The sequence below is a fragment of the Rhincodon typus genome, chromosome 15, assembly GCF_021869965.1.
Source record: "Rhincodon typus isolate 14 chromosome 15, sRhiTyp1.1, whole genome shotgun sequence".
NCBI lineage: Eukaryota > Metazoa > Chordata > Chondrichthyes > Orectolobiformes > Rhincodontidae > Rhincodon > Rhincodon typus.
This window is the reverse complement of record NC_063346.1, coordinates 43,211,235-43,227,900: the sequence shown is the minus strand read 5'-3', so window position 1 is coordinate 43,227,900 and position 16,666 is coordinate 43,211,235. Positions and strand designations below refer to the sequence as shown.

At 41.6% G+C, this 16,666-nt stretch overlaps 1 protein-coding gene across 3 annotated transcripts in view; it reads right to left on the bottom strand.

Annotated features, from left to right (window-relative positions):
* slc6a2 (solute carrier family 6 member 2) overlaps nucleotides 1-16,666 on the bottom strand; it is a 167,448-nt gene that overhangs the window by 34,540 nt on the left and 116,242 nt on the right. For all 3 annotated transcript variants that reach the window (XM_048605752.1, XM_048605753.1, XM_048605754.1), the window contains exon 9: nucleotides 10,820-10,948. In XM_048605752.1, coding sequence (XP_048461709.1) covers nucleotides 10,820-10,948 — 129 coding nt within the window. The remainder of the gene's footprint in view (nucleotides 1-10,819; nucleotides 10,949-16,666) is intronic.

Genomic DNA, 16,666 nt, shown 5'->3' with positions numbered 1-16,666 from the left:
TTGCATTTCCCACACTTCTGCCCTCACACCCCCTCCCCCCAACTAAAGTAAAGACAGAATTCCCCTTGTCCTCACATATCACCTCACCAACCTCTGCATCCAGCGTATCATTCTCTGCCACTTCTGCCATCTACAATCTGACCCCACGACCAAAGAGATATTTTCCTCCCCACCCCATCTGTCTTTTGTAGGGACCGCTCACTCCACACTCCCCACTAACCCTACCACACCTTTCCCTGCAACCGCAGGAGGTGCTACACCTGCCCCTACACCTCCCCCCTTACCAGGCACAAAACAAACCTTCCATATCAGACAGAAGTTCATCTGTACATCCTCCAACTTGGTCTATTGCATCCGCTGCTCTCAATGTGGCCTCCTCTACATCGGTGAGACCAAGCATCGACTCGGAGACTGTTTTGTAGAGCATCTGTGCTCTGTACACGACAAATGGCACCTTCCGGTTGCCAACCATCTTAACTCCCCCTCCCTGGGTGACATGTCCATCCTGGGTCTCCTCCAGTGTCACAATGACACCACCCACAAACTGGCGGAGCAACAACTCATATTCCACCTTGGGACCCTACAGCCCAATGGCCTAAACATGGAATTCACCAGTTTTAAGATGTCCCCACCCCCAGCATCATCCCATGTCCAACCCTCCCTCTCATCTCTGCCTCCTTGACCTGACACAACCTGTCCATCTCTCCCACCTATCTGCCCCACCCATCCCACTGGCCAATCCTCACCACTGCCTACCTGCACTCACCTATCACCATCCCACCTACCTTCCCCAGCCCTAACCCTCCTCTCTCTATTTACTTCCCAGCTCCCTTCCCCCTCCCCCATTTCTGAAGAAGGGTCCCGACCCGAAACATCAACTTTCCTGCTCCTCTGATGCTGCCTGGCCCGCTGTGCTCCTCCAGCTCCACATTGTGTTGTGTAATGTGTTATCCCATTATTTTTAAAAATGTGTTTTACCATCCTCATTCTTCCCAAGCACAGTTTGCTTAATTTAGTATTTGTGAATTCAGTCAATTAGATGGTTAAGTCTCCAACTCTTTCTTCATAAAGTCATTTGGAGTGGCAGGCATAATGTTGCAGCCTGTTGTGTCGAGGGTAAGGGCCAAAGGCGGAAAGTGAAAGTGTTTTAGTTGTAGTCTGTTCAGCTTGTCCGCATTGTAAACAGAAGTCCTGGCAAACCTTGTGAAACTCTCGCTGGACCTTCCCTTGCGGTTACTTCCAATTGGCAGCTGTACCTTCAGCAGAAACCACAAGTTCATGCACAAACAATGTTTCCATTGATCTTTCATTGAAATTTGAAAACTCAAAAGGAAATTCCAATTGTAGTTTTCCAAAATATTTGAGTTTTACTTGTTTTAATTCACTTAAAATTTTACTTTTGTCAATCATACTTGATGGATTAAAGGTAGAAAAATCACAATATTAGCAATCGTATCACCAATGCCAATTTCTTCTTCCCTACACCAAATCAAGATGCACAGCTAATATGAACTCATTTTTCCCAACATTTCAAGTCTGTTGAATTCCTTACTTCATTCGGTCCTTGCTTTTTCCTACAATCTGCCATGAACTTCCAGATTTGCTTCACCTATTTTAAACTTCTCAACTCTGATAAGAAGTCACTCAATGGGCCTTAACTCTCTACTTTGATAGAAACTAGGGGCAGCAAAAGTTGAACAAATGCCTCCTCATAGGACAGATCTGCCAGCCCTGGCCTCAGCCAACTGAACCTCCACCCTGCCCCCTCTATGACAAGTGTATCCTTTATTAGGTAGGGAGCTTAAAAACTATACACCAGCTGCAATTTCACCAATGCCCTGTATCACTGCAGTGAGGCATCTGCACTCCTGAACTCAAATCTTCCTGCAATGAAGGCCAATATACTTATTTGCCTTCCTAATGTATTTGCGTGCCTACTTTCATTGGCTGGCATACAAGGACACCCAGATTTTTTGGGGCATCCACACTTCCCAATATATCTTCATTTAAATAATACTCTTCCTTTCTATTTTTCATGCCAAAGTGTATAACTATACATTTGCCCACTCATTCAACTTGCCTAAATAAGCTTGAAGCATCCTTGCATCCTCCTTACAATGTACATTATCAAAGAGTTTTGTTTTCTCAGTAAAATTGGAAATCATATTCCACAGAAGGGGGCCATTTGGCCCATCTTGTCCATGCCAATGGACACCCATATGTCCTCTCTCATCCCATCTTCACACACAGCCCAGAGCCCAGCAGATTACAGCACTTAAGGTGCAGATCCTGTAAGAATGTAAGGGACTTACCCTTGTCTTTACTCACCTTTCTGTCTTTATTTATAGAGGATTTAAATTTAGCTTTTGTTTCCTGTTATTTTATTCTCAATCTATTTCCCCCATTCTGATCAGACTTCTGGTCCTTTTTTGAGTTTTAAAATTCTCCCAATCCTCAGGCTTGCTGCTTTCTCTATGTCTCCTCATTGGATCAAATATCACCCCTAATTTCTTTTGTAAGCTATGTTTGGGCCGCTTCTCATCTTTTTTTTTCAGATAGGATCAAGTAATTGTTCTAATTCATGCAAACGATCTTTAAAAATGAACCACTATCCATCCACCATCAACCACTTTAGTAAGGTTCCACAATCCACCCTTGCTAATTTGCCCCCTCATATCCTTAGATTCAGGACCCTAGTTTTGGACTTGTCTATTTCACTCTCCGTCTCAATGAAGAATTCTACCATATTACCTTTCTGCCTTTTGTTTCTATCCTTCTCTTCCTTTCTCTGTCTCCCTGCTCAGGTTCTCAACCTCTGCCATTCTAGGTAAACCCTCCTGACAACACGAGTAACCCATCCTGCTTGCACTGGTCCCAATGTCCCAGGAATCTGCCTCCCTCACTTCTACACCATTTCTCCAAACATGTATTCATTTGTTATATCCTGTCACTTTTATTCTCACTAGCACATGGCACTGGTAGTTGCCCTGCAGTTCTTTGAGGTCCTATTTGTTAAAGTTTATATCCTAACTCCTTATATTCTGCTTGTAGGACCATGTCCCCTTTTATTTTTAAACCTATATCTTTGGTACTGATATGTACCATGTTCAGCAGCTGTTCACCCTCTCCCTTCAGAATACCCCTACGGACTCTGAAATATCCTTGACCCTAGCATCAGGAAGGTGACATACCATGTTGGAGTCTCTCTTCCAACCACAGAAATGCCTGTGTCCATTACTATTGAAACCCCTATCACTATAGCCCTGCCATTCCTTTTCCTCCCCTGTTGTGCCACCCATAGTATCAACCTTCCTCTACTTTGCCTGGAGGTCAAACATTCTCTTTCTACCTGGTCAGTCTTTGTGCACATTGCAAAGTAGTGTGTTGTTCATGATAAGCTGTGACCCAGTTGTGCTTCAGTGCAGAGGGATCTGGGTGTCCTTGTACATGAATCACACTAAACTAATATGTAGGTACAGTAGGAAATAAGGAAGGCAAATGGATTTCCGGTATTTATTGCAAGAGGACTAGAACATAACAGCAAAGAAATGTTGCTGCAACTGCACAAGGCATTAGTGAAACTGCAACTGGTGTATTGCATACAATTTTGATCCCCTTTCTTGAGGAGGAATGTAGTTGTATTTGAGGCAGTTCACAGATTGATTACAGAGATGAGGGGCTTGTCTTATGAAGAGAGATGAGCAGTGTTGGCATCTACAGTCTGGAGATTAGTAGACTGAGAGGAGGTCTAATTGAGGCACATAAGATGCTAAAGGGGATTGACAAAGTCACCATTTCCTCATATGGAGCAATCTAGAATAAGAGATCATTGTTTTCGGATAATGGATAGCAGATTTAAAATAGATTAGGAGAATTTTTTTTCCTCTGGAAAGGATCATGAATCTATGGAATTCACTACCTCAATATCCCAGCATTCACTGTATTCTGAGTAAATTTAGGGAGTAGATGGACAGATTTTTAATTAGTAATGGGTTGAAGGATTACAAAGTGTGGGCAAGAAAGTAGAGTTGCGCCTGAGATGAGATCTGCCATGATCACATCAAATGGCAGAGCAGGCTCGAGGGGCTGAATTGCATAACCTACTCCTAGTCCTTATGCTCTCTCTCTCACTCTGAAGGCTGTGGGTTCAAATCCCACCCCAGGATTTCAGTACAAAATCTAGACTGACACTATCGGAATACTGAAGGCAAGATGGACTGTCAGAGTTGCAATCTTTCAGATAAAATATTAAAATCAAGACTCTGTCTTCTCAGCTGAATTTTTAAAAAAATCCCACAAGGCACTATTTCGAAGAACAATGTGAGAGTTAACCCCAGGGTCCTGACCAATCTTTTTCTTATCAATCGTCACAAAAATTGATTATCCAGTTATTCTCATGTTGCTGCTCATGGGAGCTTGCTGTCTACAAATTACTGCCATGTTTCCTATATTTCACCAGTGACTGCATTTCAAAAATACTTTCTTGGCTGTAAGTCATTTTCTGGCATCCTCAGGACATGGAAGGCACTAATCTTTTTAGTAATGCAGTTTGAAGCTATCTGCAACCTATGACGATACTGATGTCAACCATATCCAGTACAGCAAACGTTTTATTAAGTGGCACCCATGGGACCAGGAGAGTGCTAATTGATACAATAATCCAGATAATCAAAAGGTCCACATAATAACGCAACTCTGCCTTAAATAAAACTTACCAGCAGACAACCTTCTCACTTGTGCCCTCAACCGACTGCTCAGACATTGCAGTATTTGAGGAGAAATCAATTTGAAATCAATTCGACTGTTGATATGTCATGAGATGATTTGATTGAACAAGTATATTTAAAATTGAGGTAAATAAATTTTTTAAAACTATAAGAATTAGACAGGATAATGCAGTAAACTTCACAGTTATTTGAGGTATAAAAGTTTTGCTGGTTCGTGTGGTTCCTGGTAAAATAAAGTTTGCTTATTACAACTATATAACTGTTGTTGATCTGCTAATTCCAGATTTTAGATTCTTTGTTGGCACGTTCCCTTGAAAGGAGATTTCCAACTTGTTCCCATTGTTCTTCCTTCCTGCTATAAACCAAATGCTGGCAAGATAATTGCTGCAACTTATTGATATGGCTGACTTTAGCTCCTCTCCACACCCTCCCATTGACAACACCCAAGGTTGGGAAAGGGCAGGTGGTAAAAGTAACGCAACAAAAGTTACAGCATCTATCATCCTGTTCATACTGACATCTTGGTAACTATAATGAAGCAGAGGTCGACCCCACCCTGCCCCACCCCACTCCCCAAATAACTAAAACCAAAAACACCTCGAGAAGCTCGCCTCGCTTCATAATCTGTTAAAGGAAGTGTGAAAAAAGTGGTATAACCTGCCTCTCACCCCCCACTCTGTTATAAAGGGGAGGTTAAATGAAATGAACTCCTGACAGTCACTCTATAATCAACAAGTAACAATTTATTTATCTAACTCAAACAGCGAACAAATTAACTACTAACAAACCGAACAATCCCCTCCCTCTTAACTACTAACTATTCCTGAAGAAAACAAGATTCTAATGGTATGCTGTTCCAATAAGTACAAGTTTCACTTATATAAAGCAAATTAATTAAAAAAAAACTTAAAACTCAGTTTCTTAAAATTACAGCCAGGATGTGTCTTCTGGAATATTTGTTGCCTTCTCTGCTGATCTTCAGTCAGGAACACACCTTTCTCCATTGAATTCTGCTGTCAGGAACATAAGCTAAGAGTGCTGTTGTGCTTTAGTGACATGATGGTTTTCTGAAAGCTTAGAGAATTCTGTGGGAGCCCAGTGATTTACTCTTGAGGGCTGCTGGCTGTTAAATCTAACATGACACTTGCTGTCACATCAATTTTCAAATACACTCTTCTTTTATACCCTAGATGACCTAACAATTTCTTACAATAGGATTGGTCCTACATTGTCAAAACCATCAGATTTAAATTTATTTTTTTTTTGTCTCTAAGTGCCTGATTTAAATGAATTCACTGATATACAAACTGGTTGCCTTTATAACAAAACAAGACAACAGACTGGCTTGCTAACCATACAGCCTTTTGATATAAATCTTTCAATTTCAGGTACTCTCTGCACCTGCTGCTGCTCGCAGACAGTTTTAAAATCTCCAAGCCTAGAAAAGGCACATCATCTTTTAAAGACACCACACATTCTTTACCCCCATCATTTTACAAACAAATTCTAATGTACTGCCTTCCAGTCCACAAGTACTGTACCCAACTTCGTAACACCTCTCCCCTTAAGAAATAAAGAACCATCATGATGAAAAGATGGTTTCATTTTTTTTCTAAATTTTAACGCCATTATTACTAGATCCATAGATCATTAATCTAGAGATGCACATTTCATACTAATTCTATATTCATATAGAACATTGAACACTACCATTTCTATCTTGTATACACATTCTCCTTTTAAAGCAGCAATAACACATCCGCAATAACATTTTCATGATCCGCAATCTGTATATTAAATGCTTGTAACATAAGACTCCAATGAAATAGTCTGGTGTTCTTATCTTTAAATCTTTCCAAAAATATCAAGTGGTTGTGATCAGTGTATACATTGTTTGCAACATAAACATTAAGATGTTGTAAGGCCAGGATCAAACTCAATAACTCTTTTTCAATGTTTGAATTTTTTTTCTGGTGGATATTGAGTTTCTTTGAAAAAATCAATTCGCCTTTCAATGCCACAATCATCCTCCTGTAACATCACAGCTCTAGCCCCTACATCGCTTGCATCGATAGTGACTTTAAACAGTTTTAAGAAATTTGGTGTGGCTAAAACTGGTGTAGTGGTTAACACAGCCTTTAAATTCTTAAATGTTTCCTGGCATTGTTCTGTCCACTGGAATTTCATGTTCTTCTTTAACAAATCCGTCAGCAGTACACCACGCTACTAAAGTTTGATACAAAGTTCCTGTAGAATCCGCTCAGTCCCAAAAATGCGCTATGTGATCTGTCCACGAGTCGCTAAAGATCACTAAATTATCTAGATAAATAGCACAATTAGTCAATCCTGCCACATCTCTGTTCATAAGTCTTTGAAATGTGGCTGGTGTGTTCTTCACTCCCACCCTTGATCCTGGAACAGACACTTGTTCAATCATGCCCACTATCACTTCCTCAGTCTTGATTGGACTTTCCAGCCTTACTTTACACAGGGGAATGCTAAATCTCTCTCCATTTATTCCACAGATTATCACTCTCTCAGGTAACATTTCAGAAGGAATGCAAATACTTTCATTTCTTAATATTAAAGGATGACCAGCTCACGTAACTCTCAATATTGTAACTTGTTTACCTCCTTCCTCTGTTCTATCTGAGTAAACCTTACCCACAGAGGTGAAAGTCTTTGAAGAAATCAGGCGGTATCTTACTATCCAGCCCAAGGCCAGGCTGTGCACTCTCCTGCAGCTCCTCGGCTTCTCTTGGGATTTCCTTCACTACCTCAACTAATCCCACTGGTTTAGCCTCTTTTACCACATCCTATTTCCCAGTGCCTCTCTTAATCCACCAGGACTGTGACTGTGTGTATCCCCCTCTATTACAGTGGAAACACCTGAGGCCTTTCACGTCTTTTTCACCCTCTTGGGTCTCTTTCTTAACATGTGGTAAACTCTTCCCAGTGTGATCTACTTTTTGCTTTACATTGAAGGATCTCCCTTTGTCCCAATTTCTATCCCTCATGGAATGAAATTGCTGTCGGAAGCTAGGCTTTGATTTACGCACTAATGCGTATTCATCCACCATCTCTGCAGCTGTTCTCGCTGTTTGAACTTTCCATTCCTCCACATGAGTTCTTATCATTTCTGGAAGTGAGTTTTCGAACTCCTATGGCAGAATAATCTCTCTAAGATCTTCATATGTCTTTTCTATCTTTAATGCTTCCACCAATCTATCGAAATTGCTATGTTTAATTCTTTTAAACTCGACATAAGTCTGACCTGATTCCTTCCTTATATATCTGAACCATTGTCTATATGCTTCTGGTACCAATTCGTAGGCACTCAAGTAGCCTGTTTCACTTCCTCATTCTCTCGACACCTCCCCTGACAGTGCTGCAAACACCTCACTAGCCCTGCCTACCGACTTGGTCTGAATTAACGTTACCCACACAGTCTCTGGCCAGTTCGTCTGGTTAGCCAATTTTTCAAAGGAAATTGAAAAGGCTCCTACATCTTTTATTGTTTTTTTGGTAATGTTTTGACATATTTGTATATATCCCTACCAGGTCTTTGGCTACTCTGGGTCTGCTCATCACCACTCTCCTCCTCACTAAGTCTATCTTCTACCTTCATTTCCATCATTTTAAGTCGGCTATCCTGTTTAATTTGCCACTTTTGAAATTCAGACTCTCTTTTTCTTTTTGTCTTTCCTCTGTTTTTAATCGTAATTCAAACTGTTTCAATTCCCTTTCATTCTCTAACTTATTATCTTATTTGCAATGTAATCTTTTCTAACTCCACTGTACTTGCCTGTTTCTCTGGTATACATAAATGCCTGACTAACCCCCTTACAAATTCCGCTTGTCACCAGTTAAACCTAATTCTAGTCTGTTTGCTAAACCTAAAATTGTATCCTTCCTCTATCTTTCTAAACTTTCTTGGCAAAGTTAAACAAATTTTCCACTTCTCACCTGAGTTGTATTTAAAGATCTAGGACACTAATCCCCAAGTCTATTCAAATCTGTACAAATCCATTCAGATCCCAAACACGAACTGGCCAGATGCCGGACTCGAGCACCCAATCTGTTATAAAGCGGAGGTTGATGACCCCCAACTCCCATCCCCACCACTGCATAGCTAAAACCAAAAACACCTAGAGAAGCTCATTTCACCTCAAAATCTGTTAAAGGAAGTGTGAAAAGTGGTATAACCTGCCTCTTACCTCCCACTCTGTTATAAAGGGGAGGTTAAATGAAATGAGCTCCTGGCAGTTACTCTATAATCAACAAGTAATAACTTATTTATCTAACTCTAACAGTGAACTAATTAACAGAACTAATAACAACCCAAACAATTCCCCCATTAACTACTGTTCCAGATGATGACTCATCAATTTCTTACAATAGGATTGGTCCTAGGTTGTGAAAACCATCAGATTTAATTTTAATTGTTTTTTAGCCCCTAAGTGCCTGAATATGAATTGGCTGACATTCACACTGGTTGCCTTAATAACAAAAGAAGACTACTGCCTGGGTTGCTAACCCATACAGCCTTTTAATACAAATGTTTCAATGTCAGGAACTCTCTGTGCCTGCTGTTGCTCGCAGACATTTTTAAAACTCCAAGCCTAGAAAAAGCACATCATCTTTTAAAAGGACCATTCACTCTTCCCCCTTATCATTTTATAAGCAAATTCTAATGTCCTGCCTTCTAATCCACAAGTACTCTACCCGACTTCGCAACAGTAAACAACTGCAAGAGCTCTGATAAGACACATTGGGCTATTTTATTCTGGAAAGGGAACTGGAGCAAATCATTTCTCAATCTTTAAATTTACTTACAGAGGGAAGCACTACAAGAAGGCACCTAACTCCACAACATTTCTGTTAAAATAAGAATCTCTACATATTCTCAAGTATATCAGGTTTTTAGTGCATAAGGGAATCAAAAATTATGGGGAAAACACAGGAAAATAGAGTTGAAGGTTATCAGATCAGGCACGATCTCATTGAATGGCAAAGTTGACTCAATTGGCCTACTTCTGACTCTGTCTTCTAGAATCACTAAATAATCCCTTACAACTGCATAAAATTAAAAATAATTGATATACATTTGACATGGCTTACTGTCGATAAAGGTACGAGTCAGAGCTGTTATGCAACTGAAAGAATCCATATTGAGGTTTCATTAGACAAGGCAAACTGGAATCCAATAATGTTAATAGGACCCCAGTGCAACTTTGGAATATCAATGGGGACACAATGGGTTATTTATACTCCACCCCCTTGTACGATACATAAAGCCGTCAAACCAGAGGCTCGTTTAGGGGATCCTGTAAGCTATTCATAAAAATGAGGACATTAATCCTCAGATTAGCCCTTGAAATAATTCAGCAACCCAAAAGGAAACCTTCGCATCTATTCCCCTTGATCAACTGCTCTACTAACACTGACTGAAATCCATAGAAGGAGCCACCCAGACTTCTTTCTCTCCATAATCAGCCCTTCAAGAGCAATGTTCACTGAGATTAGGCCTGAAATTAATTGGGGACTCCAACTATCTTCATAGGACAAGCAATGTGCTCACTGCACCGTCTTCTGGATTGAAGTTGCTCATTCAATATCTGCAAAGCAGTGTTTAAAGCTGCTACAATGTAAAATCGGAGCTCTTGCTTAAATGTGCTCTTACTTAATGTACAAACTGGTTTATTAGCTTATTTCAGCCAGATGCACCACTTAATGATTGGGTTTGTTTTGTTTTGTTTTCAATTTTGGTAATTGACCAATAATCCATTCACAGCTCTGATTCATAAACTGAGAGCTTCTAGAAAACACAGAATTAACACCAAAGTAACCATGTCATGAAACTCGTACCAGTGGGACTGCTCATAACAGTGGCTAGTTTTCCAACTTGTCACCCAGTTGGAAAACCGCTGTTGTGAATCAGTCACCAATTATAGACATCAATGACAATGAGAATCCAGTATTTTATGGGACAAATACTGATTCACAAATGCCAGTTTGCATCCAGCTGACAAACCGAGAGCCTGCTGCACAGCCCTTGCCCTACTGATTTTCAAAGAAGTTACACCACTTACATTGGTGATGCAGAAGAGAGCAACCAGGAAAGTTCCACCAGCTGTTGCAAGCGTGAAGAGCTTTCGGTGATTCTTCAAAGACTTAAAATCATCTGTAATTCCAGTAATAACGGCCTCCATACCACCCATCTAAGTGAAACAAACCGTGTAGGAATAAATTAAACCTATAACGCATTTCAAGACTTAAAATATGAGGACTAATAAACAAAAAAAAACACAGCACAAATAGTAGTAAATGATAACCACAGAAAAGTTCAGAAATGTGTTACATGTGCAAAAGCATTTAAAACAAAAAGATAGATATGTCTTGACCAGAGCTCAAAGACTGCCTTTGCCCTAAGGTTCTACGTGAGCAATTTGTAGCGATACTCCTGATACCTCTGAAAATGAATTTTCTAGGTGTCCTTAAAACTTGAATTTCTGATCAAGTTTCCACTTCAGTGCTGCTGGGGCACACTGGGAAAATCCGCAGAAAAGGCACATTTGTTTCTGGGCTGTAAGTCACATCAATGCCTTACCCAGCCCTGATTGTCTGGAGAAAGGACATCCAAAATCTGACAATGCAGAAGAGTTGAGCCATTTATAATCAAGCAAAGGGACCCAAAGTGAGGAGGGATGGCGAATGTATTTTCTAGTCAACCTGTTCAGAGATGTTATTACACACTAGGGGGCATAATTTTAAAGTGAGAGGGGTAAAAGTTTAAAGTAGACATGTGAGGCAAGTTTGATTTTTTTTTAAAAATGCAGAGGGTGGTAGGTGCCTGGTACACATTGCCTGGAGAGGTGGTGTAAGCAGGTACTTTAGAAGCATGTAGACAGACACATGAACAGGCGAGGAATAGAGGGGTACAGACCATGTATGGGCAGATGGGATTAATTTAGACTGGCAAAATCATTGGCACTGACATAGTGGGCCCAAGGGCCTATTTCTGTGTTGTACTGTCCTATGTAGCAGGGTGAACATTGGCATCTCAGAGGGTTGTGGGCTGCTGGAGATAAGATGGAGTGTAGGGGAGGAATTTAAAAACTAATTTAAAGTCAAGAAATTGCTTGATTGAAAGCCAGTATAGATTGGGAAGCACAGGGGTGATGGATAAACAGGACTTGGGATGAGTTATAACACCAGTAGTTGAGTTTTGAATCACCTCAAGGTCACAGAGGGCAGAATATGGAAATGCATGGAAATAGTCATGTCTAGAGTTCACCAGAGGATTTCAGCACTGGATGAACTGAGGCTGGGGCAAAGTAGGGAATGTTATGGAGGTAAAATCAAGTATTATTGTTGGTGTTGAAGATATATAAATGGAATGTTCTCTGGAGGGTAAATATAACAACAAAGATTGCAAACATACAGTTGCCAGAAAGAGGAATGGAAATAGTACAAGAGAACATATTTCGGAACAGGGACCAAAAACAATGGCATTGGATTCCTAATGTACAAGAGGAAAGTTCTGCTCATCTAGTGTTAGATAAACAGTCTGACATTTGAGCTAGTGTGGAGAATTGAGTGAATTGATGATGAGGTAGAACAAGGCGTCATGAACGTATCTGTAAATAATTCTGTTCTTTTGGATGATATTGTCAAGGTGCAGCAGGTAAATGATAAAAGAGGAGCAGGACAAGATAAATGCTTGGAGGATATTAGAGGTAATAGAGTGGGAGTAGAAAGAGAAAGTGATACACTGATACAATTAGATGGACACAAATCCCATTCCCATCCAGATGGATAGTGTAGTCAACCATGCCAAAGGCTACAGACAAGTAAAAAAAATGAGGAAAGACACATGGCATGACAAGAGATAGGACAGAAACTGAAGGGAGGTGAGGGTTCAGGACTAAGGCGGGGGCAAAATTTAGAGTGCACAGGTCGAGGAAGAGAGTGAAAGGGAAGGGAAAAGCCACAGCAGACATAGCCTATAGGATGGACCATCTTTGTGACAGACACATGAGTTTCTTGTAGTTATTAATGGAGGTGAGGTGGAAGAGTCAAAGAGGAGTTTTGAAGACAGAATAAACAAGGGGTTGGTTTTACGTTCCTGAATTATCCAGGAATAATGAGTAGAGTTAGCAAACAGGAACAGGATCTCATTAGGCTCTGTGTAGTCCAAACAGATCTGACAGTGGATGGCTAAACTAATTGTCTATTATATCTTTTCAAGAAAACGTAACAAGTGAAATTTCTTTTTCTGCCAGCATCTACAAGTCATTTTGGAAAGAGTGAAATCAGGTGATTGAGCAGAAAAACTTGTACCCTCCTAACTTCGCATTTCAAATTGTTTACACTAATTAGTTTTCTATTGACTAGCTATTCTAGCATTTCTAGATGAATTCCTGAACATAGCACGGCAGAATGCCAGCCGTGGATCGAAATAATATTAGAAGGGAGTAACTAACAAAGTTACACCAAAAATGCAACAGCCACAAATTGGTGTCTTTATATTTGCTCATCTGAATCCTCTCATTCCACTATTTCTTTATACTTTGGCAGTGAATGTCATCCACAAGGACAATGATTTCAACACATTGATCTGCTAGTCACCAGCAACATTGAAAGTGATTGCAGGTGAATTCATGTGAGATTTCTGTTATTTTCTTCAAGCCTTGTTAGGCTTTAGATATTATCTGAAAGGACAGCATTTAGTACCTTTCCCTAGTCGCCAGTGGGAAGGTAGTTGTGAAATTTCTTCATGAATCTCTGTAGTTATGTGGTGACATTGTTTTCACAACATTGTATCTTAATCAAGATTTGAAATTAAAAGTAGTTGATAATGTGAAGAAAATTTCACTTCCTAAAACTTCATTGTTAGAGGTGAATTCTGTGTGAAATTTGTTCCTTTCACCATTGCAAACTAACCATAATCCCAATAAATCTCAAACTTCAATTGATACTGGTCATCTAATGAAGGTTCAGGTTTTGCTTAATCAGCTCCATAGATATTACGTTAAATAACAGACAGAAACAAGGCTAGATAGGTAAAGTTGCTATAATCCCAAAGGATTGTAGGGCTGCTGACTCAGAGAGAGAGGACTGCTAGTGAGTTTAACCCAAGGGTTACCACGCCTCAGGCGAGTGGGGAGGTTGGGAAGTTGGGACCTTCGTGATGCCTCACTCCCCCACCTGAGAATGTGACACCCCTCACCCTCTTTTCAGGTTAAACTCACCAGCAGTCATCTCTCTCTAATGAGAGCGCAGCCCTATGCTCCTCTGGGACTATGGTAATGTTACCTATGAGGACAAATAGAGGTTAAATGATTCAATGAAGTCTAAGATTTCACCTTCTGGTCTTCCAATTGAAGACAGGAATAATTAACGTAATTACAAATGAGTGGTGTTCTTTAACTGAAATCAATTGCATTTTCTATGGGGGATGAAATGACACAGGTAGAGTAATTGGACAAAAGTGGAATTCACATGGCTTGTGGTTGAAGGGTGTAGGGTGGCAGAGCAATCATTGCTTTATTTAAATTTTATGTTATGGCTGTGAATCAATATGTGGAATTACACATGAACTATCACTGCCAACATAATCATCACGAATCTTCACTCATCTTCAAGATATTAGAAGTGAGGAGAGTTTAAATTAGGGCTTTAAACTAAACATTGTCAACACTCATGACAGTGCAATAGCTGGCCAGCAAGTTTTACAAGTTGGAAATTCACCTCTTAGGATAGATTTAATATCACTTAAAGTGACAAGCCTTAAAACCAAGATAAAAGTTAGAAGATGTTGCTATGATTCACAGCAGCCATCTTTATAGACTCCTTTTAAAGAAATTGTTACAAGAGATCCTGACCATATGAAAGTTTTTGTCTCTCAACATTTAAGTTATACTCAGTTGCTTTCAAGAAATAGTGTTGTACTTACACGGAACATAAACATGAGGATGGGCTGAATAGTCTGTTCCTGTGCTATATGCTTCAAGGACTAATATTTGATGCTGATGATGGAGCAACCAGTTAGAGCACCAATGGAAACCTACCTCACTTCCACAGGAGAAACATAACCAAATTGCATGCCAAATGGAGGCTGCCGGCTCGTTATTACCAGCAATGCCACCAGGGGCAGTGTCTGCTGCCAGTACTGCCCGAGGGCTTTTACCAGGATCCCTAGACTCAGGTAAATGAGACTGATGAGGGTCGGGGGAGGGGAAGCATGGTGATTGGAGGCAAGGACAAGGGCATTCAGTGGACCCTTCTGTTCCTTATGTCAGGTCCCTCAATTGAGCACTGAATGCTTGACTCTGAGCCCTCTACCCAAAACAAGGTAGGATGTTGGAAAACCCAAATCTGTTTGTTGAACGGCTTCAGGGGACACAGGAAATCTCTGGTGACTCCCAGTTAATCCCTGAACAAACTCTAAATTTCAGTGTGCAGAGCTGGATGAACACAGCAGGCCAAGCAGCATCATAGGAGCAAAAAGGCTGACGTTTCGGGCCTAGACCCTTCATCAGAAATGGGGGAGGGGAAGGGGGTTCTGAAATAAATAGGAAGAGAGGGGGAGGCGGATAGAAGATGGATAGAGGAGAAGATAGGTGGAGAGGAAACAGACAGGTCGAAGAGGCGGGGATGGAGCCAGTAAAGGTGAGTGTAGGTGGGGAGTTAGGGAGGGGATAGGTCAGTCCAGGGAGGACGGACAGGTCAAGGGGGCGGGATGAGGTTAGTAGGTAGGAGACGGGGGTGCGGTTTGAGGTGGGAGGAGGGGATAGGTGGGAGGAAGAACAGGTTAGGGAGGCAGGGACGAGCTGGGCTGGTTTTGGGATGCGGTGGGGGGAGGGGAGATTTTGAAGCTTGTGAAATCTCACCCTCAACAACTTCTCTTTTAATTCCTCCCACTTCCTACAGACAAACGGGGTGGCCATGGGCACCCGCATGGGCCCAAGCTATGCTTGCCTCTTTGTAGGTTACGTGGAACAATCCCTCTTCCGTACCGAGACTGGCCCTAAACTCCACCTCTTCCTCCGTTACATTGATGACTGTATCGGCGCCACCTCATGCTCCCATGAGGAGCTCGAACAGTTCATCCACTTCACCAACACCTTCCACCCCAACCTTAAGTTCACCTGGACCATCTCTAATACCTCTCTCTCCTTCCTGGACCTCTCTGTCTCCATCTCGGGCAACCACCTAGAAACCGATATCCATTTCAAGCCCACCGTCTCCCACAGTTACCTAGAATACACCTCCTCCCACCCACCTTCCTGCAAAAATGCCATCCCCTATTCCCAATTCCTTCGCCTCCGCCACATCTGCTCCCAGGATGAGGCATTCCACTCCTGTACATCTCAGATGTCGTCGTTTTTCAAGGACCGCAACTTCCCCCCTTCAGTGGTCGAGAACGCTCTCCACCGTGTCTCCCATATTTCCCGCAACTCATCCCTCACACCCCGTCCCCGCAATAACAACCAAAAAAGAAACCCCTTGTCCTCACGTACCACCCCACCAACCTCCGGATCCAACGCATCATCCTCCGACACTTCCGCCATCTGCAATCCGACTCCACCACCAAAGACATCTTTCCCTCCGCACCCTTATCTGCTTTCCGGAGGGACCACTCTCTCTGTGACTCCCTTGTCTGCTCCACACTCCCCTCCAGCCCCACCACACCCGGCACTTTTCCCTGCAACCGCAGGAAGTGCTACACCTCCTCCCTCACCCCCATCCCAGGCCCCAAGAAGACTTTCCACATCAAGCAGATGTTCACCTGCACATCTGCCAATGTGGTATACTGCATCCGCTGTACCTCCTCTACATCGGAGAAACCAAGCAGAGGCTCGTTGACTGCTTTGCAGAACACCTACGCTCGGTTTGCAATAAACAACTGCACCTCCCAGTCGCAAACCATTTCA